The sequence below is a fragment of the Nerophis ophidion genome, linkage group LG24, assembly GCF_033978795.1.
Source record: "Nerophis ophidion isolate RoL-2023_Sa linkage group LG24, RoL_Noph_v1.0, whole genome shotgun sequence".
In the NCBI taxonomy this organism is placed as follows: Eukaryota; Metazoa; Chordata; class Actinopteri; order Syngnathiformes; family Syngnathidae; genus Nerophis; species Nerophis ophidion.
The window spans coordinates 41,408,052-41,434,359 of record NC_084634.1 but is presented as its reverse complement, the minus strand read 5'-3'; the positions used below and the strand labels follow the sequence as shown (position 1 = coordinate 41,434,359).

Sequence of the window (26,308 nt, the reverse complement as noted above, 5' to 3'; positions counted from 1 at the left end):
AGAGAGCACATTGAACACATCATGACAGAGAGCACATTGAACACATCATGACAGAGAGAACATTGAACACATCATGACAGAGAGCACATTGAACACATCATGACAGAGAGCACATTGAACACATCATGACAGAGAGAACATTGAACACATCATGACAGAGAGCACATTGAACACATCATGACAGAGAGAACATTGAACACACCATGACAGAGAGAACATTGAACACATCATGACAGAGAGAACATTGAACACACCATGACAGAGAGCACATTGAACACATCATGACAGAGAGCACATTGAACACATCATGACAGAGAGAACATTGAACACATCATGACAGAGAGATCATTGAACACATCATGACAGAGAGCACATTGAACACATCATGACAGAGAGCACATTGAACACACCATGACAGAGAGAACATTGAACACATCATGACAGAGAGCACATTGAACACATCATGACAGAGAGAACATTGAACACACCATGACAGAGAGCACATTGAACACATCATGACAGAGAGCACATTGAACACATCATGACAGAGAGCACATTGAACACATCATGACAGAGAGATCATTGAACACATCATGACAGAGAGCACATTGAACACATCATGACAGAGAGAACATTGAACACATCATGACAGAGAGCACATTGAACACATCATGACAGAGAGCACGGTGAACACATCATGACAGAGAGAACATTGAACACATCATGACAGAGAGCACATTGAACACATCATGACAGAGAGAACATTGAACACACCATGACAGAGAGAACATTGAACACACCATGACAGAGAGAACATTGAACACATCATGACAGAGAGCACATTGAACACATCATGACAGAGAGAACATTGAACACATCCTGACAGAGAGAACATTGAACACATCATGACAGAGAGAACATTGAACACATCATGACAGAGAGAACATTGAACACACCATGACAGAGAGCACATTGAACACATCATGACAGAGAGCACATTGAACACATCATGACAGAGAGAACATTGAACACATCATGACAGAGAGATCATTGAACACATCATGACAGAGAGCACATTGAACACATCATGACAGAGAGCACATTGAACACACCATGACAGAGAGAACATTGAACACATCATGACAGAGAGCACATTGAACACATCATGACAGAGAGAACATTGAACACACCATGACAGAGAGCACATTGAACACATCATGACAGAGAGCACATTGAACACATCATGACAGAGAGCACATTGAACACATCATGACAGAGAGATCATTGAACACATCATGACAGAGAGCACATTGAACACATCATGACAGAGAGAACATTGAACACATCATGACAGAGAGCACATTGAACACATCATGACAGAGAGCACGGTGAACACATCATGACAGAGAGAACATTGAACACATCATGACAGAGAGCACATTGAACACATCATGACAGAGAGAACATTGAACACACCATGACAGAGAGAACATTGAACACACCATGACAGAGAGAACATTGAACACATCATGACAGAGAGCACATTGAACACATCATGACAGAGAGAACATTGAACACATCCTGACAGAGAGAACATTGAACACATCATGACAACGTACCTGACCTTGGTCATTGCTCATAATGAGTACTTCATTTTCAGTCATCAACTGGAATAGACGTCTCTGAATGATGTGTGTAACACTCGCTCACATCCATGCTCGATAATCAATTGCACACTTTTTGGTCTTTTTTAATGAACTGGTGACTTGTCCGGAGTGTAGCGCGTCCAGATGACAGCTAATGTAGGCTCCAGAATCCAGCCAAAGGTAACGTTACAGACATGAAATTGTTTCAACCGTCAGTAGTTTTACTCTCTCAACAAAAAGTTTGGGCTGTCCTGGGCTCCTAGTCCTGGCTCTTAAGAAGGGTGTTAGTGAAATGATTGAAGTTAGAATATTGTATGATTTTTGGCTTTGTTTTCTTTTGCTTGAGTTCTTATGAATGTACAAACCCCGTTTCCATATGAGTTGGGAAATTGTGTTAGATGTAAATATAAACAGAATACAAAGATTTGCAAATCCTTTTCAAGCCATATTCAGTTGAATATGCTACAAAGACAACATATTTCATGTTCAAACTTTTTTTTTTGTAAATAATCATTAACTTTAGAATTTGATGCCAGCAACACGTGACAAAGAAGTTGAGAAAGGTGGCAATAAATACTGATAGAGAACTGCTCATCAAACGCTTATTTGGAGCATCCCACAGGTGTGCAGGCTAATTGGGAACAGGTGGGTGCCATGATTGGCTATAAAAACAGCTTCCCAAAAAAATGCTCAGTCTTTCACAAGAAAGGATGGGGCGAGGTACACCCCTTTGTCCACAACTGCGTGAGCAAATAGTCAAACAGTTTAAGAACAACCTTTCTCAAAGTGCATTTGCAAGAAATGTAGGGATTTCAACATCTATGCTCCATAATATCATCAAAAGGTTCAGAGAATCCGGAGAAATCCCTCCACGTAAGCGGCATGGCCGGAAACCAACATTGAATGACCGTGACCTTTGATCCCTCAGACGGCACTGTCTCAAAAACCGACATCAATCTCTAAAGGATATCACCACATGGCCTCAGGAACAATTCAGAAAACCACTATCACTAAATACTGTTGTTAGCTAAATCTGTAATTGCAAGTTAAAACTCTACTATGCAAAGCGAAAGCCATTTATCAACAACATCCAAAAACGCTGCCGGCTTCTCTGGGCCCGAGATCATCTAAGATGGACTGATGCAAAGTGGAAAAGTGTTCTGTGGTCTGACGAGTCCACATTTCAAATTGTTTTTGAAACTATTCGACATTGTGTCATCCGGACCAAAGGGTAAGCGGACCATCCAGACTGTTATCGACTCAAAGTTCAAAAGCCAGCATGTGTGATGGTATGGGGGTGCATTAGTGCCCAAGGCATGGGTAACTTACACATCTGTGAAGGCACCATTAATGCTGAAAGGTCCATACAGCTTTTGGAACAACATATGATGCCGTCTAAGCGCCGTCTTTTTCATGGACGCCCCTGCTTATTTCAGCAAGACAATGCCAAGCCCCATTCAGCATGTGTTACAACAGCGCGGCTTCATAGTAAAAGAGTGTGGGTACTTTCCTGGCCCGCCTGCAGTCCAGACCTGTCTCCCATGGAAAATGTGTGGCGCATTATGAAGCTTAAAATAGGACAGCGGAGACCCCGGACTGTTGAAGGACTGAAGCTCTACATAAAACAAGAATGGGAAAGAATTCCACTTTCAAAGCTTAAACAATTAGTTTCCTCAGTTCCCAAACGTTTATTGAGTGTTGTTAAAAGAAAAGGTGATGGAACACAGTGGTGGACATGCCTTTTCCCAACTACTTTGGCACGTGTTGCAGCCATGAAAATCTAAGGTAATTATTTTTTGCCCCAAAACATTTTTTTAATGAGTTTGAACATCAAATATGTTGTCTTTGTAGCATATTCAACTGAATATGGCTTGAAAAGGATTTGCAAATCATTGTATTCTGTTTATATTTACATCTAACACAATTTCCCAACTCATATAGAAAGAGGGTTTGTATAAGCGACTGTGGTTTTGCTGGTTTAGTGATTATAATACCTGACGAGGGTCCCAGGTGGATGAAGGTATGTCAGGGATGCACGAGCAACCGTTCAAAGATTGGGATCTCCATTCAGTTACGCAATCCCATTTTAAGCATGGCCCCTTCTCCAAATGCTGCATCATTGGCCTCCTCCTGCAACTCAAGGTGAGTGTGATGATGTCACAGAGAAGGGAGTGGCCATCACAGCGGGGGAACAAGCATCTTTTTGACATATTTCTTCTTTTCTCTCACCATTGTGCTTCTGCTGTGACAGTATGTTGTAATCATACATGCTGTTTACTATATTGAATGGCTCACATCACACAACCCTTTAAAAGTGCTTTGTTTTTCAACCAAATGTTCCTGTTTTCTCCCTTTCAGTGCTGACTTGGTCCTAATATCGGTGAAAATGTAATCCACACCCATCTCAGGAAATGGCGAGAGTCACCCACCCCAACTTGTGCCCGGAAAAGGTTCTCCTAAAAGTCCATAGTAAGTTTGTTTCACGGTTTTGGCGGCATCGCAAGGCAGCACTAAAAATCCTTAAACACCACACCAAAGTTCAGTATGATAAGGCGGTACAAGGCGACAGAAAAAAGAACATTTCCGCAATCCTGTGTAAAGCAAGGCTATTGCTGGGTTGCATATGACGTCATGTCCATTCTTCTTCTTCCGTGATTGACTGACGGGATGATCAAGCAGCTTGAGCGTAGCATCAAAACAAGTGAGAGTGTACACTTTGATCAGAAAATGTTGTATTGTTGTTTTGTTCTTGGCTGTTGCAGTCGTTCAAATAGAGAGATAGGAAAGAACTTTCATAGAGTCCTGAAAGAAGTGGTTCTTAAACGTAATAAAGTCAGGGGAAAATGAAAGTGCGTCGAAGGAAATGGCTCTTCAAACTATCACTTTCATCATCTTGTGGAATACAATCAGACCATGCTTGTGTCTGCAGTGATCACTTTGGAAAATTGGTTTGAGAGCAGAACTAAAGGTAAAGAAAAGACAAGAGATGGCATTAGTTTATGTTCTTTTATGGTTGTTATGCCTAAATATAACTAGAAGATCCGCTTGTGTCCATAAACTGACATCATGTTAAGTCCTAGTAATAAATATTGCAATTGTTGGTGCAATCCACCGTATAAGTCAACTTCTTTATTTGACATTATAGCGTTTTTTTCCTTAAAAGTATTGATAAACTAGATGAATAAATATCTCGTAGGCTCAAAATCATTTACTGACTCTTGATATCGCTAGCAAACATTGCTGAACAACAGGGACATCTACAGCTAATATGCGTTACTGTTGTTAGCATGCTTGTGATTAGCTTTTTAGCACTTTTTGTATGTTTAAACCTAAAAATCATGAGTTTTGATGCTTTCCGCCATCTTGGAAGTATGTTAACATTGCTTATATTTTGCATGCTAATGCTTATTGCTAGTTTTTTAGCTATGTTTAATATAATGCATTTGGTTACTAGGCACAATCTTAGAAGTATGCCAGCTAGGCCAGATGTTCAGGGCACAGATAGCAGGCCCATCAAAATTTCGGCAATAATTTTCTACTTATTATTCATTTTGTTTCCATCCTAAACTCTGGTAATTAATACGAGATGAACCGACCAACAGACCCTGACATATCTTTTATCGTTGGAAAGATCTTGATAAAGGCTACAGTGGGACTTCATTTTTGGAACAGTTTGTGTTACCATGGCGACGCTATTCAGGAAAAGGATTCTCATGAACCCGTTAAAAGATCTCCCTGGGCCTATTGAATCGGTTCACCATTTTTTTCCATTCACTTTGCTCAGGTAACGGCAGAATGCCGCGAGATGACCTCTTCTTGTTGCTCAGCTGTACTTTCACCATGCTTTACATCTCCTTTTCTTCACACACTTGTCTGCTTTAGCCCTGCATAAAAATGTGTTTACCTCCAACGATTAGTTTGGAGGCAAGCACCGGCAGGTAGAAGTAGAAGTATGCTGTCGAGCAACAATGCTAACAGTTAACGTGCGTCACGTTCCAACTTAAAACTCACGGATTTTGATACTTGGCACCAGCTTGGAAGTATGTTTTATAAGGTTTTATGGGAGCTTTTTAGCTTATTTTGTATGAATTAAACCAAAACCTAAAACCTAAACCTACTCAGTGGCCTAGTGGTTAGAGTTTCCGCCCTGAGATGGGTAGGTTGTGAGTTCAAACCCCGGCCGAGTCATACCAAAGACTATTAACATTGGGAGCCATTACCTCCCTGCTTGGCACTCAGCATCAAGGCTTGGAATTGGGGGTTAAATCACCATACTTGCCAACAATTTCGGGAGGTGAGGGGTGGGGGGTGTGGTCAGGGGTGGGGCGTAGACGTGGTTGGGGCGGGGGGCGTGGTTAAGAGGGATGGCGTATAATTCACCAACTCGAGTATTTCATATATATTTCATATATATGTATATATATATGTATGAAATATGTGACTTTCAGTGAATTCTAGCTATATATATTTTATTATATATATAAATAAAATAAATAGTTGAATTTCCGACGGCACCTATCAAATACACAGTAATAAAAACACAGTTGTTCTACTAACTGTACTGTGCTTGCTGGTTACTAAAAAAAAAAAACACTTACCTTTCACTATTTGAGTAACCTTTGTTCTGCCATTTGCGAATTGGCGAGCGATCTCCGAATCCGGGAACATCCTTCACGGATTTGTTGTAGACATCCGCAAATGAGAACGGGATGTTGCTTCCAGCTATCAGCATAGCCATTTTTGTCTCAGCATAAGTTACACCATCAGGTCTCCATTTTGCGAGGTGGCCCATAATACTGGGTTGTGAACGATGCTGTTCTGCGGACGCTTTGTGCTTCGCTGACTGACCATTCATGGCTGAGTATATCCATTCGGCCGCCGTGTTCAATAGAGAAGTCTGTTGTACAAAATTTACAGGCAACATACCCCTTCCCCTTCGAACTCTCCTGGATAAACTGAAATTCTTGTTTCCAATCGTTCTGGAACTTGCAAGCGTTTTTCTTCATTTTGCTCGTCGACGGTGTAATATATTGGGTTGGAGTCAATAGCCAGGCGAGGTGATGAAGTTACGTCTCTTTACTGTGGGCTTTAGAACAGACTCCCTAATGCATGTTCCTTGACTGAACTTAAATGTAGAATATATTTACATTCTATTCTGTGTACAGTAGATGGCAGTATTGTCCTGTTTAAGAGGGTCACTACATTGAGTCAGGTCTGCATGCAGCTGGAGGGGGCGTGGCCTCTAGCTTTGCCTGAATTTTGGGAGATTTTCGGGAGAAAATTTGTCCCAGGAGGTTTTCGGGAGAGGCGCTGAATTTCGGGAGTCTCCCGTAAAACCCGGGAGGGTTGGCAAGTATGTAAATCATCAAAAATGATTCCCGGGCGTGGCCACAGCTGCTGCCCACCCTTGATCACCTCCTAGGGGGTGAACAAGGGTGATGGTTCAAATGCAGAGAATAATTTCACCACACCTAGTGTGTGTGTGTGTGTGTGTGTGTGTGTGTGTGTGTGTGTGTGTGTGTGTGTGTGTGTGTGTGTGTGACAATCATTGCTACTTGAACTTAACTTAAACATCATGGATTTGGATACCTTGTGCCATCTTCAACTGACTCCGGGCCAGAGATTCAAGGCACGGATAGCTTGCCCATCAAAATATACGTGAAAATGTTCTAGTGTTTTCTAGTCGGGTAATCTATTTTTAGGCTTAATTGCGAGTGAAAATTACAAAAGAGGAAACATTTTAAGAGCTGACAGCAGTTTTACGTGATAAGTTCTAAATGTAATTTTAAAAAATGATTCAATGAAGCCCCCAGTCCTAAGTACGTCTGTTGCTGTCAAATAAGTATTTCAAGGACTACACATTTCAATAATTTATACAAAAAAAGGCCAACTTCAGTAAAAAAAGAAAGTATTGAACAGCTGTTATGTGAGGTATTTTCTGGATGGTAATGTTGATTATTTTTCTGTTTTTTAGGGTGAAGACTAGAACTCCAGCTGTCTATTTGGGGAAGCAAACAAAGAAGGAATCGAGGCCGTGGTGGAACACTCCTGCTGCCATTAGATGTTTTGGCACGTTTGTTTGTGCACATATCTGCAAACATGAAGGGGTTGCTGTCCACGTTTAGGGTGAAGCAGAATTAGAGAAAGCCGTGGTGTCCATTATGCTTGAGGAGGACATTATTAACTGCACCATCAGCCATGAAATCCACCAGAACCTCTTCTCCATTGTTTATATCCTCGTACTGTTGGTAAGTGTGTGTTTGTCTTAACTCACCCCAGGAGTCACATTGTTCATAGCTCTTTTAGGGCTGAATATTTGTCTTTCTGTCAACTTCCTGAGGTACTTTAGTTCCAAGGTGGCATGTTTTCAGTCTGTGTATGTAATAAATTGCAATGTTTTGGTCTATTTAATTACGTCCGGAGTGTAGCTGGCCCCGCCTCTTTCACACAGTACATGTTAGGATACGTCCCCTTTCTTATTGAGGATGAGCAAACAGTGAAATGTGTCCTGGGCGAGTGAATACTTTAGCGATACAGAAACATGCAGACACGAGACAAAACACCAAACATTGTTTGAGAAAACTAAAGTTCTAGTGGAAAGTAACCAAACAACAAAAGCTACAATTGGCTCTCATTTCATTTCTGTGCCGGCCTTTGAAGATCTGGCTGGTTAAATAATGAGGTCTGGTATCACGAAAGAGAGAGAGAGAGAAATCCATTGCGGCTGTCGTTTCCTTCTTTTAATGCTAAAAAGATGTCCAGTTCAGATAAGATAGCTGCTTGTCTTCCTAATTTCAGGTGGGCGTTCCCTCCAACCTCTACGCTCTGTACCATGCGGTTCTGCAGCTGAAGCAAAAGAATGAATTAGGGGTTTACTTGATAAACCTCACCGTGTCTGATCTGTTATACCTGACGTCATTACCACTCTGGCTCCAGTACATTTTCCAGGTAAACAATGTTTCTCAATGATGGTCATACAGTTAGATGTGAGTCCTTACGACTGTAAACCCCAGTTGTCCCCGTTTTGTTACAGGATGACGATTGGCGCCATCGAGAATGGTTGTGCCAACTCTGTGGCTTTCTTCTCTATGAGAACATCTACATCAGCATTGGCTTCCTATGCTGTATCAGTCTGGATCGCTACCTGGCTGTGGTCCACCCTTTAAGGTCAGTCTTCCAATTGAACATTTAACACGTGTGTACGTATGTTTTGATCCTGGAAGGACCAGGCTATTTCCCACGCAACATTTACTTCAGAAAACCACTGTCAGTAACTACAGTTGGTCGCTACATCTGTAAGTGCAAGTTAAAACTCTACTATGCAAAGTGAAAGCCATTTATCAACAACACCCAGAAACGCCGTCGGCTCTAAGATGTTTTGCTGCCAGTAAATTCTAAGTTAATGACTATTTGCAAAAAAAGACATGCACCTGGGGATCTGCCCCTCCCACCTCCAAAGACATGCACCTGGGGATAGGTAGATTGGCAACACTAAATGGTCCCTAGTGTGTGAATGTTGTCTGTCTATCTGTGTTGGCCCTGTGATGAGGTGGCCACTTGTCCAGGGTGTACTTCGCCTTCCACCCGAATGCAGAGGAGATAGGCGCAAGCGACCCCAAAAGGGACAAGCAGTAGAAAAATGGATGGATGGATGGATGGAAAATTAAGTTTGTCAGTGTAAAGATGAAATATCTTGTCTTTGCAGTCTATTCAATTGAATATAAGTTGAAAAGGATTTGATGTATTCTCTTTCTATTTACCTTTTACACAAGCTGGCAACTTCACTGCTTTTGTAGTTTGTACTTTTCTACCTTCAAAGTTACTTCATTCACCTACAGATGACGCAGTATCAGGAGCAGTTGGAGGCTCTTGATACTTCGACATGTTTGCAGAGGAACTGAGGACTGTGGCTACCAACTGAACCGCCACCTCTTTAAAAACTGCTTTAAAGAGTCCGTCCCAAACTCTTGGGTCTTGCGATGTGACTGAGATTTAATAAGAAACTAAGGTGATACCTTTGCATGCTGAGCTCTACGAGTCTACTCCACATGCCTTTCTCATACTCCCTAAGATCTGAAGATGGTCAACAGTGATAGGCTGGCTGGAGCCAAACATGCCGGCAGAAGAGCCGAAAGACTCTCAAAACAATGTCTCTCCTCTAAAGAAGAGATCATTGACAGGCTCCAAATGGCCAGAATCTACTCCTCGGTTGACACCCAACTCCGGAGAAACAGACTGGATTTTGCAAGGGTTGCTCTACTGTTAAGCAAGAAATAAAGCTCTGCAACAACATAGATACTGGTTGTAAAAAGGTGCAGTTCTACTAGACCTCACAGCTTTGTATGACACACGGCTTACAGACAGTTCTTCCATCTATTCAGGAGCATTGCCAACATCCTTGCGTACTGCAACTTTATGGTGAGGACGAGTGGGAGTCGGCCCTGTGATGAGGCGGCGACTTGTCCAGGGTGTACCCCGCCTTCCGCCCGATTCTAGTTGAGATAGGCGCCAGCGCCCCCGCGAGCCCAAAAGGGAATAAGCTGTAGAAAATAGATGGATGAAGGAGTGTGAGTCACCAAAGAAGCTTGCATACCTCAAGGCTCAGTCATGACATATTGCTGTTGATCAGCCAGCTATTAGGATAGTTTCCTTGGAACAGCTACACCCAGACAACAAGTGGGTAATTGGCTGTATGTTTCTTTTGAAAAGATCAAGGCCTAAGTTGAGTGTTGCTAAACTCACCACAGCCACATTCCACCTCAGCCCCAAAGAAGAGGACCTTCAGATGGCTGACTCAGCCAATGGCGCACCCTGAGCATACAACGCCCTCCCCACCTCCGAGCGAGTGCGGCTGGCCAGACAATGGATGTACAAGCGGCACGTGAAAACCCTGCTCGCCAACACTTCAGCGTTCAGCAGTCTCCCGTGGTTGGGAGCCAAAGCATTTATTCTGAGGACTTGGTCTTTGACCATTTTGTAAAACTAAATACGCTGCCCAGGCACAGAGGATTATCGCCAGAGACCTTCGCTCACCGAAAAAGCCAATGATGTCATTTCACCCATTGTGGTAATTGGACTGTCACTTGCCGTGTACTTTTCTACCTTCAAAGTACTCTTTGGCACGGTGCCTTCATTCCCAGTATCAGGAGCGCTTGGGGCTCAGAGTATTGTTGAAGGATACTTGGTCATGTTGGCGGGGGGACTGAGGACTGGGGCAACCACCCCAACCCTGCTGCCACCTGGGTAAAAAGTCCCGATCGGTGTGACTGAGAAGTAATACTTCCCACCTGTATCACTTTGACTAAATCCCCTGCCAGTTGTTGAAAATATTCCACCCCCGTTTAAGACCTGAAGCCGAACAGTGTGATCAGCTTTTCTACTTTTATTTGGTGACAGAAACCATCATCAATGAAAGCAAATTGCAGAATATACATGTTCTGTTGTTGGCTTGGTAAAGAGAACTATCAGGGAAAAATGGGCAGACATAAAACATTCTAAATGTTCACATAGTCTATTTTCTTTATTGCATGTATGGTCATGAACCTTTCAGAAAAAACAGTATTAGCAGCTACTTCATCATCACACCTTAGCATACTGCACCTGTTTAAAATAACAATAACAAATACATATGTATACACATTTATATACATATATACACACATTTATATACATATAAATGTGTGTTTGTGTGTATATATATATATATATATATATATATGTATATATATATTATATATATATATATATATATATATGTATATATATATATATATATAGTGGTTTGTACAGTCCTTTGAGACATTTGTGATTTAGGGCTATATAAATAAACATTGATATATATATATATATATATATGTGTGTGTGTATATGTGTATCTACATATATATGTATGTGTATATACATATGTAATTGTATATGTATATATGCAAATGTATGTAAATATGTATACATATATATTTATGTATATATGTATGTACATGCTAGTACATTTGTGTATGTACTATATATGTGAATATGTGTGAATATATGTATGTATGTATATACAGATATATATACAGATAGATATACATACATATATGTATATGTAAGTATGTATGTATATATATAAATATATGTATATAAGTATGCGTGTGTATATATACACATATGTACAGATATATCTACATACAGGTATATACATGTATACATACATATATACAGATAGATAGATATATACATATACATGCTGACATCTTGTATGTGTATGGATGTATATATATATACTTAATGAATACTTAGGTCTACTACACTACTGTAATTAATGTTGTCATGATGGTGGTACTTAATGAATACTTAGGTCTACTACACTACTGTATTTAATGTTGTCATTATGGTGGTACTTAATGAATACTTAGGTCTACTACACTACTGTATTTAATGTTGTCATGATGGTGGTACTTAATGAATACTTAGGTCTACTACACTACTGTATTTAATGTTGTCATTATGGTGGTACTTAATGAATACTTAGGTCTACTATACTACTGTATTCAATGTTGTCATTAGGGCGGTACTTAATGAATACTTAGGTCTACTACACTACTGTATTTAATGTTGTCATTATGGTGGTACTTAATGAATACTTAGGTCTACTACACTTCTGTATTTAATGTTGTCATTATGGTGGTACTTAATGAATACTTAGGTCTACTACACTACTGTATTTAATGTTGTCATTATGGTGGTACTGGATGAATACTTAGGTCTAGTACACTACTGTATTTAATGTTGTCATTATGGTGGTACTTAATGAATACTTAGGTCTACTACACTACTGTATTTAATGTTGTCATGTAAAGTCAAGTGTTTAGTAAAGTGTTACTTGGTGAAGAAGTGAGAGGTCTCAGAGGTGACCTTGTGTAATTGAAAAGTGTCAAAGATGATATGGATGGATGAATGAATGAAATGGTGAGTGTGTGCCCTTCCTGTGCAGGTTCAGCTTCCTGCGCTCAATGGCTGCAGCCGGCCTTTTCAGCGCCATCATCTGGCTGAAGGAGATCGCAGTGGGGGTAGTTTTCTTCCACCATAAGGAGCTGAGTCCAACGGCCTCCAACCAGTCGGTGTGCTTCGAGCACTACCCCATGCAGCCCTGGGAGTACCCCGTCAACTACTACCGCGTCACTGTTGGCTTCATGTTACCACTGGCCATTCTGCTGGTAGGAACACTTACTTTTCTTTCCTAACTTCCGACTTCAAGCACTCTTCCTTCCTTCACGAGTGTCCCTCACAACACGTCATCATTGTGTGCTTGTCATTCAAATGTAGATGATCACTTCTTGTGGAGCATCCATCCATTGTCTACACCAGCCCAGCGGACTATATTCTAGTCTGGTCTGGTCGGACACCCACCAAATGATTCAAACTCACATTTACACTTACAACTCATTTACTGTCTGCCATTACATTCCACTTTGTATTCAATACAAATGTATTGATCGCCTGGACGTGTGCCCACACAGGAAGTCAACTGGTATTAGTATCAGCCAGCACCCCACCCACCACTTTTCATATATATATATATATATATATATATATATATATACATACATACATATGTCTGCCTCACAATACGAAGGTCCTGAGTAGTCCTGAGTTCAATCCCAGGCTCGGGATCTTTCTGTGTGGAGTTTGCATGTTCTCCCTGTGACTGCGTGGGTTCCCTCCAGGTACTCCGGCTTCCTCCCGCCTCCAAAGACATGCACCTGGGGATAGGCCCCTCCCACCTCCAAAGACATGCACCTGGGGATAGGCCCCTCCCAGCTTCAAAGAAATGCCCCTGGGGATAGGCCCCTCCCACCTCCAAAGACATGCACCTGGGGATAGGCCCCTCCCACCTCCAAAGACATGCACCTGGGGATAGGCCCCTCCCACCTCCAAAGACATGCACCTGGGGATAGGCCCCTCCCACCTCCAAAGACATGCGGCTGGGGATAGGCCCCTCCCACCTCCAAAGACATGCACCTGGGTATAGGCCCCTCCCACCTCCAAAGACGTGCACCTGGGGATAGGCCCCTCCCACCTCCAAAGACATGCACCTGGGGATAGGCCCCTCCCACCTCCAAAGACATGCACCTGGGGATAGGCCCCTCCCACCTCCAAAGACATGCACCTGGGGATAGGCCCCTCCCACCTCCAAAGACATGCACCTGGGGATAGGTTGATTGGCAACACTAAATGGTCCCTAGTGTGTGAATGTGAGTGTGAATGTTGTCTGTCTATCTGTGTTGGCCCTGCGATGAGGTGGCGACTTGTCCAGGGTGTACACCGCCTCCCGCCCAATTGTAGCTGAGATAGGCGCCAGCGCCCCCCGCAACCCTGAAGGGGAATTAGCAGTAGAAAATGGATGGATGGATATATACATACTGTATAACTTTATATACAAACTGTATATATACTGTATATACATGTGTATAGCATATATACTGTATATTAATGTGTATATATGTATGTGTATATATGTTTATGTGTGTATGTATGTATATATATATATATATATATATATATATATGCATACATGTGTGTATATATGTATGTATGTACATAGGTATGTATATACTGTAAGTATGTGCATATATATATATATATATATATATATATACATATATATATAAAATAATTCAGCTCCAGCTCCAGATAAGTGGTACATAAAGAAAAAATATACACCTATGTGGTATATATTTTTCATATTTTCCAAAATAGTCTGAATTCCCGGCGTAAACATTCCATTCAGTTGTAAACAAATGTCCCAAATGTCATATTGGTCACCTTCTGTCAGCACAATGATTCTAGCTCCTGTCAAAGGAGTCCAGGGAGACATCTGAGTCTAGACCTGCAGACTTTGCCCGTCTATGTGCTGCCATGAGTCGTCTTTGTGGTTGTTTTGTCTGGCCAATTTTTGAATCAGAGCATTCATGATTCTGTTAAAACCATCATTTTGAAATCAAGAAACATTTAAACTTGCTTATTGGCATGGCTTTGGAAAATCCACCCATTTTTTCCCCCCGAAAATTTAGTTGTCACTCATACTGATGCAAAAAACCCCAAAGTGATTCACGTTGGCCTAAATGTGGACTTTGCGATGTTTGCAGGTCAGCTACCTGTGCGTGCTGCGGGCTGTGGGTCAGAGTGCCGGCACACAGCCACTCCGGAAGACCAGAATCCGGCAGTTAGTAAGCAGCACCATCCTCATTTTCCTCATCTGCTTCTCCCCTTACCACATCTTCCTGCTGCTACGCACCCTGCTGGAGCGCGACTGTAACTTTATCACAGGTGCAACTTTCTTCTCAACAAAGCCATGTTTTGACCGTCACCTCACACCACCTGACCCCTGCCCTTGTTCCGACAGGGATATTCAACTATTACCACCTGGCTCTCTTGTTGACCTCTCTGAACTGTGTGGCCGACCCTGCGCTCTACTGCTTCGTCAGCGAAAGTGCCCGCCATGGCTTCTTCAGGGCCATTTTTCGGCCCGTGACCAGGTTTCTGTGTTGCTGCCTTGGTGGCGGGAACGCTGGTCTACCTAATGTCGCCACCGATTGCCAGGAAGTCCCTATTGACGTGACCACACTGACTAGGCTCTCCCATATGAGCAAGACGGTGATTTTAATCACCGCCGACGATAGAAAAAGAGTCATACCATTAACGTTACAGAACAGGAGTGATGGAAAGAGTAGTGTGGAGACAGAGAAAATGTCCCACACAAGTGTTATCATGAAGTGAATGGATCCAAGGAACAAACATCAGGGCTTGAGATGTCTGCAACTGAGAAGTGACCACTGCTCCCGCTCATGTGTTTACCATTTAGGCAACTGCACATCCATCACCATCACATACTTTACTATCTAGAAGACCACGCTCAAAGTTGTCGACAGTAGAGATGAGTCCATCCATCGCCACTGAGCACCATCCTACTACGGAGACGGGGTGGGATCCCATAAGCTTGTCTTCCTGCTACTCCTTTTCGGACTTTTTGAGTCGTGTAACTGTGAGCATGAGATGTGACCCAGTGTGAACTGTATGCACCTTTTGAAATAAACTCAAAGTCAAAGACTCTGAAAGTGAAGAAATAAAGTCAAAATCATACAACATACAAACAATTGCTGTTGAGAGTTAATTAAGCAATCATGTCGCTAAGCAAAAGTGAGCAATGGTGGGAGAAGAGCCTCGGTGAGAGAGGTGAAGAAGAAGCCAAAGATCACTGTGGCCGAGCTCCACAGGTGAGAGAGGTGAAGAAGAAGCCAAAGATCACTGTGGCCGAGCTCCACAGGTGAGAGAGGTGAAGAAGAAGCCAAAGATCACTGTGGCCGAGCTCCACAGGTGAGGGAGGTGAAGAAGAAGCCAAAGATCACAGTGGCCGAGCTCCACAGGTGAGAGAGGTGAAGAAGAAGCCAAAGATCACTGTGGCCGAGCTCCACAGGTGAGAGAGGTGAAGAAGAAGCCAAAGATCACTGTGGCTGAGCTCCACAGGTGAGGGAGGTGAAGAAGAAGCCAAAGATCACAGTGCCCGAGCTCCACAGGTGAGAGAGGTGAAGAAGAAGCCAAAGATCACTGTGGCCGAGCTCCACAGGTGAGGGAGGTGAAGAAGAAGCCAAAGATCACAGTGGCCGAGCTCCACAGGTGAGAGAGGTGAAGAAGAAGCCAAAGATCACTGTGGCCGAGCTCCACAGGTGAGAGAGGTGAAGAAGAAGCCAAAGATCACTGTGGCTGAGCTCCACAGGTGAGGGAGGTGAAGAAGAAGCCAAAGATCACAGTGCCCGAGCTCCACAGGTGAGAGAGGTGAAGAAGAAGCCAAAGATCACTGTGGCCGAGCTCCACAGGTGAGAGAGGTGAAGAAGAAGCCAAAGATCACTGTGGCTGAGCTCCACAGGTGAGAGAGGTGAAGAAGAAGCCAAAGATCACTGTGGCTGAGCTCCAGGGATGCAGTAGGAAGAAGGGAGAATGTTCCAGAAAGTCAAGTATCACTGCAGCCCTCTGCAAGTCGGAGCTTGGTCTGATGCGTCCGCTACCTCTCCGCCCGCCAACCCTCTGACTGGAGCAAACACCTGCCCTGGGTGGAGTACGTTTTAACTTCATGACCTGCTCCACCACAGGTATGTCCCCTTCCCAGTGCTCTCTGGACTAGCAAGCACGCATGTTCTTACAGCCAGAGGTGGAGGCAGTGGTCCCCTCCACCCCGGCCCACCTTAAACGCTGCCAGACCATCTGGAAGACTGCTCGGGCCGCCTTAGTGAAGACGTTGGACAGGATGCGTCGCCACGCCGACTGGCAGCGCATCCCGGCACCCTCCTCTCAGCCTGGGCCGCAGGTGATGTCCCGGGCCAAGGACCTCCGCCTCAAGGTCCAGTCTGCTACGTGGGACACTTCCCCAGCAACGCCATTGTCAACCCTCGTTGTATTCCCTTTTGAGTTGTCACGTCCCTGCTTACTTACTTACTTCCAGGATCTTCACTTTGCTTCTACATTCACTTTGAAGACAAGACGTGAATGGGAGATATTGTTTATTATTGTTTATTTAGTGATAGAATGATGAGTCAGTGGTCAGCTGAATCAGGGAAATGAAAGTCCTCTGCCTGTTGTTGTATTTGTTTGGTAACTCCATCCTTCCTCCTCCTCCTCCTCCTCTGTGTGTGTGTGTGTGTGTGTGTGTGTGTGCGTGTGTGTGTGTGATTCTCAATTATACTGATGGATGTGTGCTGCATATATTTGTGTGTTTACGAAGGGTAAGAGTGTGTATTAATCTTGGCAGAGTGGTTGTCTTCCAGCAGGAAGTGCCATCAGACTCAGGGCAGAGATGAGAGTTGCAAAGTACAAGTGATGAACATGCGGACTACAGGAAGCCAGGACACAACACTGTCATGTGACTCTGACAAAGCATCACTCTTTTAGATGGAGATTTTGAAAAGGACAATATAGAGAGAGCAGTAGTATAGTAGAAACTACAAAAGCAGTGAAGTTGTCAGCTTGTGTAAATGCTAAATAAAAAGAGACTACAACAAATCCTTTTCAACTTATATTCAATTGAATAGACTGCAAAGACAAGATATTTCATCTTCACACTGACAAACTTTCTTATTTGTTGCAAATAATCATGAAGTTATAATGTAATGGCAGCAACACATGGCAAAAAAGGCATTTTTACCAATGTGTTACATGGCCTTTCCTTTGAACAACACTCAGTGCAGGTTTGGGAACTGAGGAGACACATTTTTGAAGTGGAATTCTTTCCCATTCTTGCTTGATGTACAGCTTAACTTGTTCAACAGTCTCCTGCCTCATATTTTAGCCTGCACACATTTTCAATGTCTGGACTACATGCAGGCCAGTCTAGTACCTGCACTCTTTTACTATGAAGCCACGTGGCTTGGCATTGTCTTGCTGAAATAAGCAGGGGCGTCCATGATAACAACATATGTTGCTCCAAAAGCTGTATGTACCTTTCAGCATTAATGGTGCCTTCATAGATGTGTAAGTTAGCCATGACTTGGCCACTAATACACCCCCATACCATCACACATGCTGCCTAGAACACTTTCACCCTACAACAATCACTAATACACCCCCATACCATCACACATGCTGCCTAGAACACTTTCACCCTACAACAATCACTAATACACCCCCATACCATCACACATGCTGCCTAGAACACTTTCACCCTACAACAATCACTAATACACCCCCATACCATCACACATGCTGCCTAGAACACTTTCACCCTACAACAATCACTAATACACCCCCATACCATCACACATGCTGCCTAGAACACTTTCACCCTACAACAATCACTAATACACCCCCATACCATCACACATGCTGCCTAGAACACTTTCACCCTACAACAATCACTAATACACCCCCATACCATCACACATGCTGCCTAGAACACTTTCACCCTACAACAATCACTAATACACCCCCATACCATCACACATGCTGCCTAGAACACTTTCACCCTACAACAATCACTAATACACCCCCATACCATCACACATGCTGCCTAGAACACTTTCACCCTACAACAATCACTAATACACCCCCATACCATCACACATGCTGCCTAGAACACTTTCACCCTACAACAATCACTAATACACCCCCATACCATCACACATGCTGCCTAGAACACTTTCACCCTACAACAATCACTAATACACCCCCATACCATCACACATGCTGCCTAGAACACTTTCACCCTACAACAATCACTAATACACCCCCATACCATCACACATGCTGCCTAGAACACTTTCACCCTACAACAATCACTAATACACCCCCATACCATCACACATGCTGACTACCACACTTTCACCCTACAACAATCACTAATACACCCCCATACCATCACACATGCTGCCTAGAACACTTTCACCCTACAACAATCACTAATACACCCCCATACCATCACACATGCTGCCTAGAACACTTTCACCCTACAACAATCACTAATACACCCCCATACCATCACACATGCTGCCTAGAACACTTTCACCCTACAACAATCACTAATACACCCCCATACCATCACACATGCTGACTACCACACTTTCACCCTACAACAATCACTAATACACCCCCATACCATCACACATGCTGACTAGAACACTTTCACCCTACAACAATCACTAATACACCCCCATACCATCACACATGCTGCCTAGAACACTTTCACCCTACAACAATCACTAATACACCCCCATACCATCACACATGCTGCCTAGAACACTTTCACCCTACAACAATCACTAATACACCCCCATACCATCACACATGCTGACTACCACACTTTCACCCTACAACAATCACTAATACACCCCCATACCATCACACATGCTGACTACAACACTTTCACCCTACAACAATCACTAATACACCCCCATACCATCACACATGCTGCCTAGAACACTTTCACCCTACAACAATCACTAATACACCCCCATACCATCACACATGCTGACTACCACACTTTCACCCTACAACAATCACTAATACACCCCCATACCATCACACATGCTGACTACCACACTTTCACCCTACAACAATCACTAATACACCCCCATACCATCACACATGCTGCCTAGAACACTTTCACCCTACAACAATCACTAATACACCCCCATACCATCACACATGCTGCCTAGAACACTTTCACCCTACAACAATCACTAATACACCCCCATACCATCACACATGCTGCCTAGAACACTTTCACCCTACAACAATCACTAATACACCCCCATACCATCACACATGCTGCCTAGAACACTTTCACCCTACAACAATCACTAATACACCCCCATACCATCACACATGCTGACTACCACACTTTCACCCTACAACAATCACTAATACACCCCCATACCATCACACATGCTGACTACCACACTTTCACCCTACAACAATCACTAATACACCCCCATACCATCACACATGCTGCCTAGAACACTTTCACCCTACAACAATCACTAATACACCCCCATACCATCACACATGCTGCCTAGAACACTTTCACCCTACAACAATCACTAATACACCCCCATACCATCACACATGCTGCCTAGATCACTTTCACCCTACAACAATCACTAATACACCCCCATACCATCACACATGCTGCCTAGAACACTTTCACCCTACAACAATCACTAATACACCCCCATACCATCACACATGCTGCCTAGAACACTTTCACCCTACAACAATCACTAATACACCCCCATACCATCACACATGCTGCCTAGAACACTTTCACCCTACAACAATCACTAATACACCCCCATACCATCACACATGCTGCCTAGAACACTTTCACCCTACAACAATCACTAATACACCCCCATACCATCACACATGCTGCCTAGAACACTTTCACCCTACAACAATCACTAATACACCCCCATACCATCACACATGCTGCCTAGAACACTTTCACCCTACAACAATCACTAATACACCCCCATACCATCACACATGCTGACTACCACACTTTCACCCTACAACAATCACTAATACACCCCCATACCATCACACATGCTGCCTAGAACACTTTCACCCTACAACAATCACTAATACACCCCCATACCATCACACATGCTGCCTAGAACACTTTCACCCTACAACAATCACTAATACACCCCCATACCATCACACATGCTGCCTAGAACACTTTCACCCTACAACAATCACTAATACACCCCCATACCATCACACATGCTGCCTAGAACACTTTCACCCTACAACAATCACTAATACACCCCCATACCATCACACATGCTGCCTAGAACACTTTCACCCTACAACAATCACTAATACACCCCCATACCATCACACATGCTGCCTAGAACACTTTCACCCTACAACAATCACTAATACACCCCCATACCATCACACATGCTGCCTAGAACACTTTCACCCTACAACAATCACTAATACACCCCCATACCATCACACATGCTGCCTAGAACACTTTCACCCTACAACAATCACTAATACACCCCCATACCATCACACATGCTGCCTAGAACACTTTCACCCTACAACAATCACTAATACACCCCCATACCATCACACATGCTGCCTAGAACACTTTCACCCTACAACAATCACTAATACACCCCCATACCATCACACATGCTGCCTAGAACACTTTCACCCTACAACAATCACTAATACACCCCCATACCATCACACATGCTGACTACCACACTTTCACCCTACAACAATCACTAATACACCCCCATACCATCACACATGCTGCCTAGAACACTTTCACCCTACAACAATCACTAATACACCCCCATACCATCACACATGCTGCCTAGAACACTTTCACCCTACAACAATCACTAATACACCCCCATACCATCACACATGCTGCCTAGAACACTTTCACCCTACAACAATCACTAATACACCCCCATACCATCACACATGCTGCCTAGAACACTTTCACCCTACAACAATCACTAATACACCCCCATACCATCACACATGCTGCCTAGAACACTTTCACCCTACAACAATCACTAATACACCCCCATACCATCACACATGCTGCCTAGAACACTTTCACCCTACAACAATCACTAATACACCCCCATACCATCACACATGCTGCCTAGAACACTTTCACCCTACAACAATCACTAATACACCCCCATACCATCACACATGCTGCCTAGAACACTTTCACCCTACAACAATCACTAATACACCCCCATACCATCACACATGCTGACTACCACACTTTCACCCTACAACAATCACTAATACACCCCCATACCATCACACATGCTGACTAGAACACTTTCACCCTACAACAATCACTAATACACCCCCATACCATCACACATGCTGCCTAGAACACTTTCACCCTACAACAATCACTAATACACCCCCATACCATCACACATGCTGACTACCACACTTTCACCCTACAACAATCACTAATACACCCCCATACCATCACACATGCTGCCTAGAACACTTTCACCCTACAACAATCACTAATACACCCCCATACCATCACACATGCTGCCTAGAACACTTTCACCCTACAACAATCACTAATACACCCCCATACCATCACACATGCTGCCTAGAACACTTTCACCCTACAACAATCACTAATACACCCCCATACCATCACACATGCTGCCTAGAACACTTTCACCCTACAACAATCACTAATACACCCCCATACCATCACACATGCTGCCTAGGACACTTTCACCCTACAACAATCACTAATACACCCCCATACCATCACACATGCTGCCTAGAACACTTTCACCCTACAACAATCACTAATACACCCCCATACCATCACACATGCTGCCTAGAACACTTTCACCCTACAACAATCACTAATACACCCCCATACCATCACACATGCTGCCTAGAACACTTTCACCCTACAACAGTCCACATGGTTATTTTCCTCTTCGGTCCACAGTTTCCAGATCCATTTTGAAATGTGGACTCGTCAGACCACAGAACACTTTCCCACTTTGCATCAGTCCATCTTAGATGAGCTTGGGCCCAGCTAAGTGTTTCTGGGTGTTGTTGATAAATGGCTTTGGCTTTGCATAGTAGAGTTTTAACTTGCACTTACAGATGTAGCGACCAACTGTAGTTACTGACAGTGGTTTTGTGAAGTGTTCCTGAGCCCATGTGGTGATATCCTTTACAAACCGATGTGGCTTTTTGATGCAGTAGCGCCTGAGGGATGGAAGGTGTGTAATATCATGATTTACGTGCAGTGATTTCTCCACATTCACTCAACCTTTTGATGATATTACAGAGCATAGATGGTGAAATCCCTAAATTCCTTGCAATAGCTGCTTAACCCTTAGATGCACGAGTGACTGGACCCTACACTCTTCCACAAGTGGGTCAAAAATGACCCATGTTAGAATCAACGTGTTTTCATGCCATTTGTTGTCATTTTGGTGAAGAATAATCACTTGTATAATATTTTGTAATATATTTAGGACCACACAAGAATGATTTCATGTTTGAAATATCTTTATTCTTCACTTTTCTTCTTCACAATTTAAAACAAAATTACCCAGAACCGCAAGAGAAAACATGTGAACATCCATTGTGTGTGCATGTGTGTATGTATGTCCAGTCATTGACAGTTCCTCTTTCTTTTGCCTGTTTTGCCTTGTCTCATCATTGTATGCAGTTCAGACAAACTACCTGTTTCTGGCTGCGATCATTGCACACAGGTACATTGCATTTCCCACAACTGTTGTTAACTTTGCGATCTTTGTTACTTGGGCAGATCTGACACCTCTTTCTCTTTGGTTGGCACTGTCTGCTTCCCTCCTGTGGCTGGATTTTGGCTTTTGTCACCCCACACCTTTCCATTGCTTCAATAATCGGGGTTTGCAGTTGGGGGCAGCCTTCCAGTCGACTCCTCATGTGTGGGGTGACAAGCTCCTTTGACAGCTCTTTGAGGAAGATCCGTCGTGCATTGGTGATGCCGCTCTTGAAATCTGGGTGCTGAGCCGTGAAAAAGGTGTAGGAATTCAGGGTGGCGATGTCAATTATGTTCTACCACAACACCATGGGCCACCTCTGTGTTTGGCGCTTGCAGGTGTAGGTTCCAACCATCTGGTCAGTGGTGTCTACACCTCCTTTCGTCTTGTTGTAAAATGTGATCACTTCTGTTTTTTTCTTTCTGCTATTTTCATCCACTACTTTGTCGTGGTGCATCGTGCTCAGGAGCACAACAGCTTTTGCTTTCTTTCTGACATAGCTGACAATGGTAAGGCTGTTGTTGAATCCAAACTCTGTGCTGTGAACCTCCCTGGACTTGGAAGGCTTCATCAGAGGAGAGATGTCTGGCTTGTTCAGACGTAGAGTCCCCACAATAGTGAGATCCTTCTCTAGAAGATGCTGTGCAAGAGGCACACTGGTGAAAAAGTTATCCATTGTGATGTTGCGACCTGTGTTTCTAAATCTACCACGCAACTGCTTGACAATGTTTTCCCCCATATTCTTCTGAACTTCTTCACCTGGTTGTCTCCCTGTGTAAACTATACCATCTATTGCATAGGGGATGCGTGCATCACAAACCCAGAAGATCTTTAGGCCGTACTTGGCGGACTTGCTTGGCATGTACTGTAAGAACTTGCACCTACCCCTGAATGGCACAAGCTGTTCGTCCACAGTGACACAATCACTGGGGATGAATCGCTGTCTGCAGTTGACCAGGAACAGGTCCCATACATAGCGGAAGGCTGCCATATGGTCTGTTTCCAGTCGGAAGGCTCTGGTCCTCTTATCATCGAAGCGCAAGGTACGGCGAATGTCTTCAAATCTTCCAACAGCCATAGTGGCCTTGTACATGGGATTATGTAGAGGACTCCCAAAAAGCTCACGGACTGAAACATCCCAGTTCTTCTCACTTCCTGCAAGCAGGGTCAATCCAATGAAGGCCATGAATTCATCTTTAGTGATATTTGTCCATTCTTTTCTTCTAGCTGTTGCTACTCTCCGTCCTTCCAAGTTTGTGCACTTCATCACCTCTTGTATTATATCATCAGTGATAAAGAGCTCCCATGCATCTTTTGGTGAGACAGTGGTGCTAAGCCCTTCTGCAGGCCCTGACCGACTTCTGATGATATTGTGGCTCTGTGTTCTACCCTGGGTGGGAGGTAACTCGCTCCAGTAAGAGCCCTTCCGACTCATTCTGTTGGAAATGATATTTTGTTCTTCAGAGGACACCGAAGAGGAATCTTCTGAGTCAGATTGATCCTGTTCAGTTGGATTTCCAGGTGGACGACTGCCACTGCCACCTGGACAATTGTCTGGGTCCTCATCATCAGAAATTTCAGACTCTGAGTCCAACCCCGTTACTGCCTCTCCGTCATCCAGCATCTGTAGGACCATTTCAACTGTGTATCTAGCAGCCATGACACCTTGATGAAGAAACATGAGAGTAATGTTTTCAATAGATCAATATGTAGCACTGACTTACACACACATACACACTAGTTTTAGCTAGTTATAAACTAGGCTAATCCGTTGATAAATAAAAGCAGTGAATAAGTCATGAAAGACACACACACACACAATACTGTATGACAATAATACTTACATGTATCAGCTCTTGCTGTGTAAAATAGTCTTCCTGAAGGGTCAAACTTCTGATATAGTCCGTGTGGTCCACAATTTATTTATTCCAGACAGCCACAGCTGATAAAAATTGAAGGTTCCCATTGGATTCCAAAGAAAATGCATGCGGGTCATTTGTGACCCACTTATGGAAGCTTGGGGTAGTAGTACAAAAACTAAAATTTCTTAAAATTTTTAAAAGGTAAGTTAGAAATGTAAATGGAATTATGTCAAAAACATGTTTTTTGAGGAATACCTGGAATATGAAATGTTAAAAAATTTTCATTACAAAGATATTTCAAGAAAACAACCTCACCGGGTCATTTTTGACCCACTTATGCATCTAAGGGTTAAGGAATGTTGTTCTTAAACAATTTGCTCAGGCATTTGTTGACAAAGTGGTGACCCTCGCCCCGTCCTTGTTTGTGAATGAGTGAGCATTTCATGGAAGCTGCTTTTATAGCCAATCATGGCACCCACCTGTTCCCAATTAGCCTGTTCACCTGTGCCATGTTCCAAATAAGTCTTTGATGAGCATTTCTCAACTTTCTCACTCTTTTTTGCCACTTGTGCCAGCTTTTTTGATTTGCAAATGAGGTAACATTTGCAAAAAATAACGAAGTTTAAATACAAGTATCTTGTCTTTGCAGTCTATTCAATTGAATATAAGTTGAAAAGGATTTGTTGTAGTCTCTTTTTATTTAGCATTTACACAAGCTGACAACTTCACTGCTTTTGAGTTTTGTCATTTCCAACATTTGTATGCAGGTAGAAGACTTCAAAGCTTTAGTGTGTCAGGAAGTGGAATTAAGTGATGGAATGGAGGAGGTCAAAAGAAATGAAAGAAAGCAGCAATATGATTGACTTTAAGAGACTGTTCATGTGTTCACAAAGTACACACAACATAACTACAGATCCTACTTGATGTACTTGACTACAGATCCTAGTTGATGTACTTGACTACAGATACTACTTGATGTACTTGACTACAGATC

At 43.1% G+C, this 26,308-nt stretch overlaps 2 protein-coding genes across 9 annotated transcripts in view; one reads left to right on the top strand and one right to left on the bottom strand.

The window, feature by feature from the left end:
* The window catches only part of LOC133542339 (ovarian cancer G-protein coupled receptor 1-like), a 621,591-nt gene extending 603,910 nt beyond the window's left edge, over positions 1–17,681 (top strand). Inside the window, exons 2-10 of one of the 8 annotated variants that reach the window (XR_009804131.1) lie at positions 4,005–4,115; positions 7,621–7,894; positions 8,445–8,594; positions 8,680–8,813; positions 12,619–12,841; positions 14,774–14,954; positions 15,031–16,151; positions 16,202–16,251; positions 16,302–17,681. Coding sequence is in view for 1 of the 8 variants with exons in the window: in XM_061886379.1 (XP_061742363.1) it covers positions 7,808–7,894; positions 8,445–8,594; positions 8,680–8,813; positions 12,619–12,841; positions 14,774–14,954; positions 15,031–15,404 (1,149 nt within the window). In the remaining 7 variants the exon portion in view is untranslated. Of the gene's footprint in view, positions 1–4,004; positions 4,116–7,620; positions 7,895–8,444; positions 8,595–8,679; positions 8,814–12,618; positions 12,842–14,773; positions 14,955–15,030 lie in introns of all 8 variants that reach the window. The other 7 variants (XR_009804133.1, XR_009804132.1, XR_009804128.1 and 4 more) reach the window with 7 other exon arrangements.
* Positions 17,682–23,035: 5,354 nt separating this feature from the next.
* Positions 23,036–25,665, bottom strand: LOC133542263 (piggyBac transposable element-derived protein 4-like). Its single transcript, XM_061886215.1, has one exon. The coding sequence runs from the start codon at positions 25,131–25,133 to the stop codon at positions 23,748–23,750; it is 1,386 nt and encodes a 461-aa protein (XP_061742199.1). The 5' UTR covers positions 25,134–25,665; the 3' UTR covers positions 23,036–23,747.
* Positions 25,666–26,308: the final 643 nt, after the last annotated feature.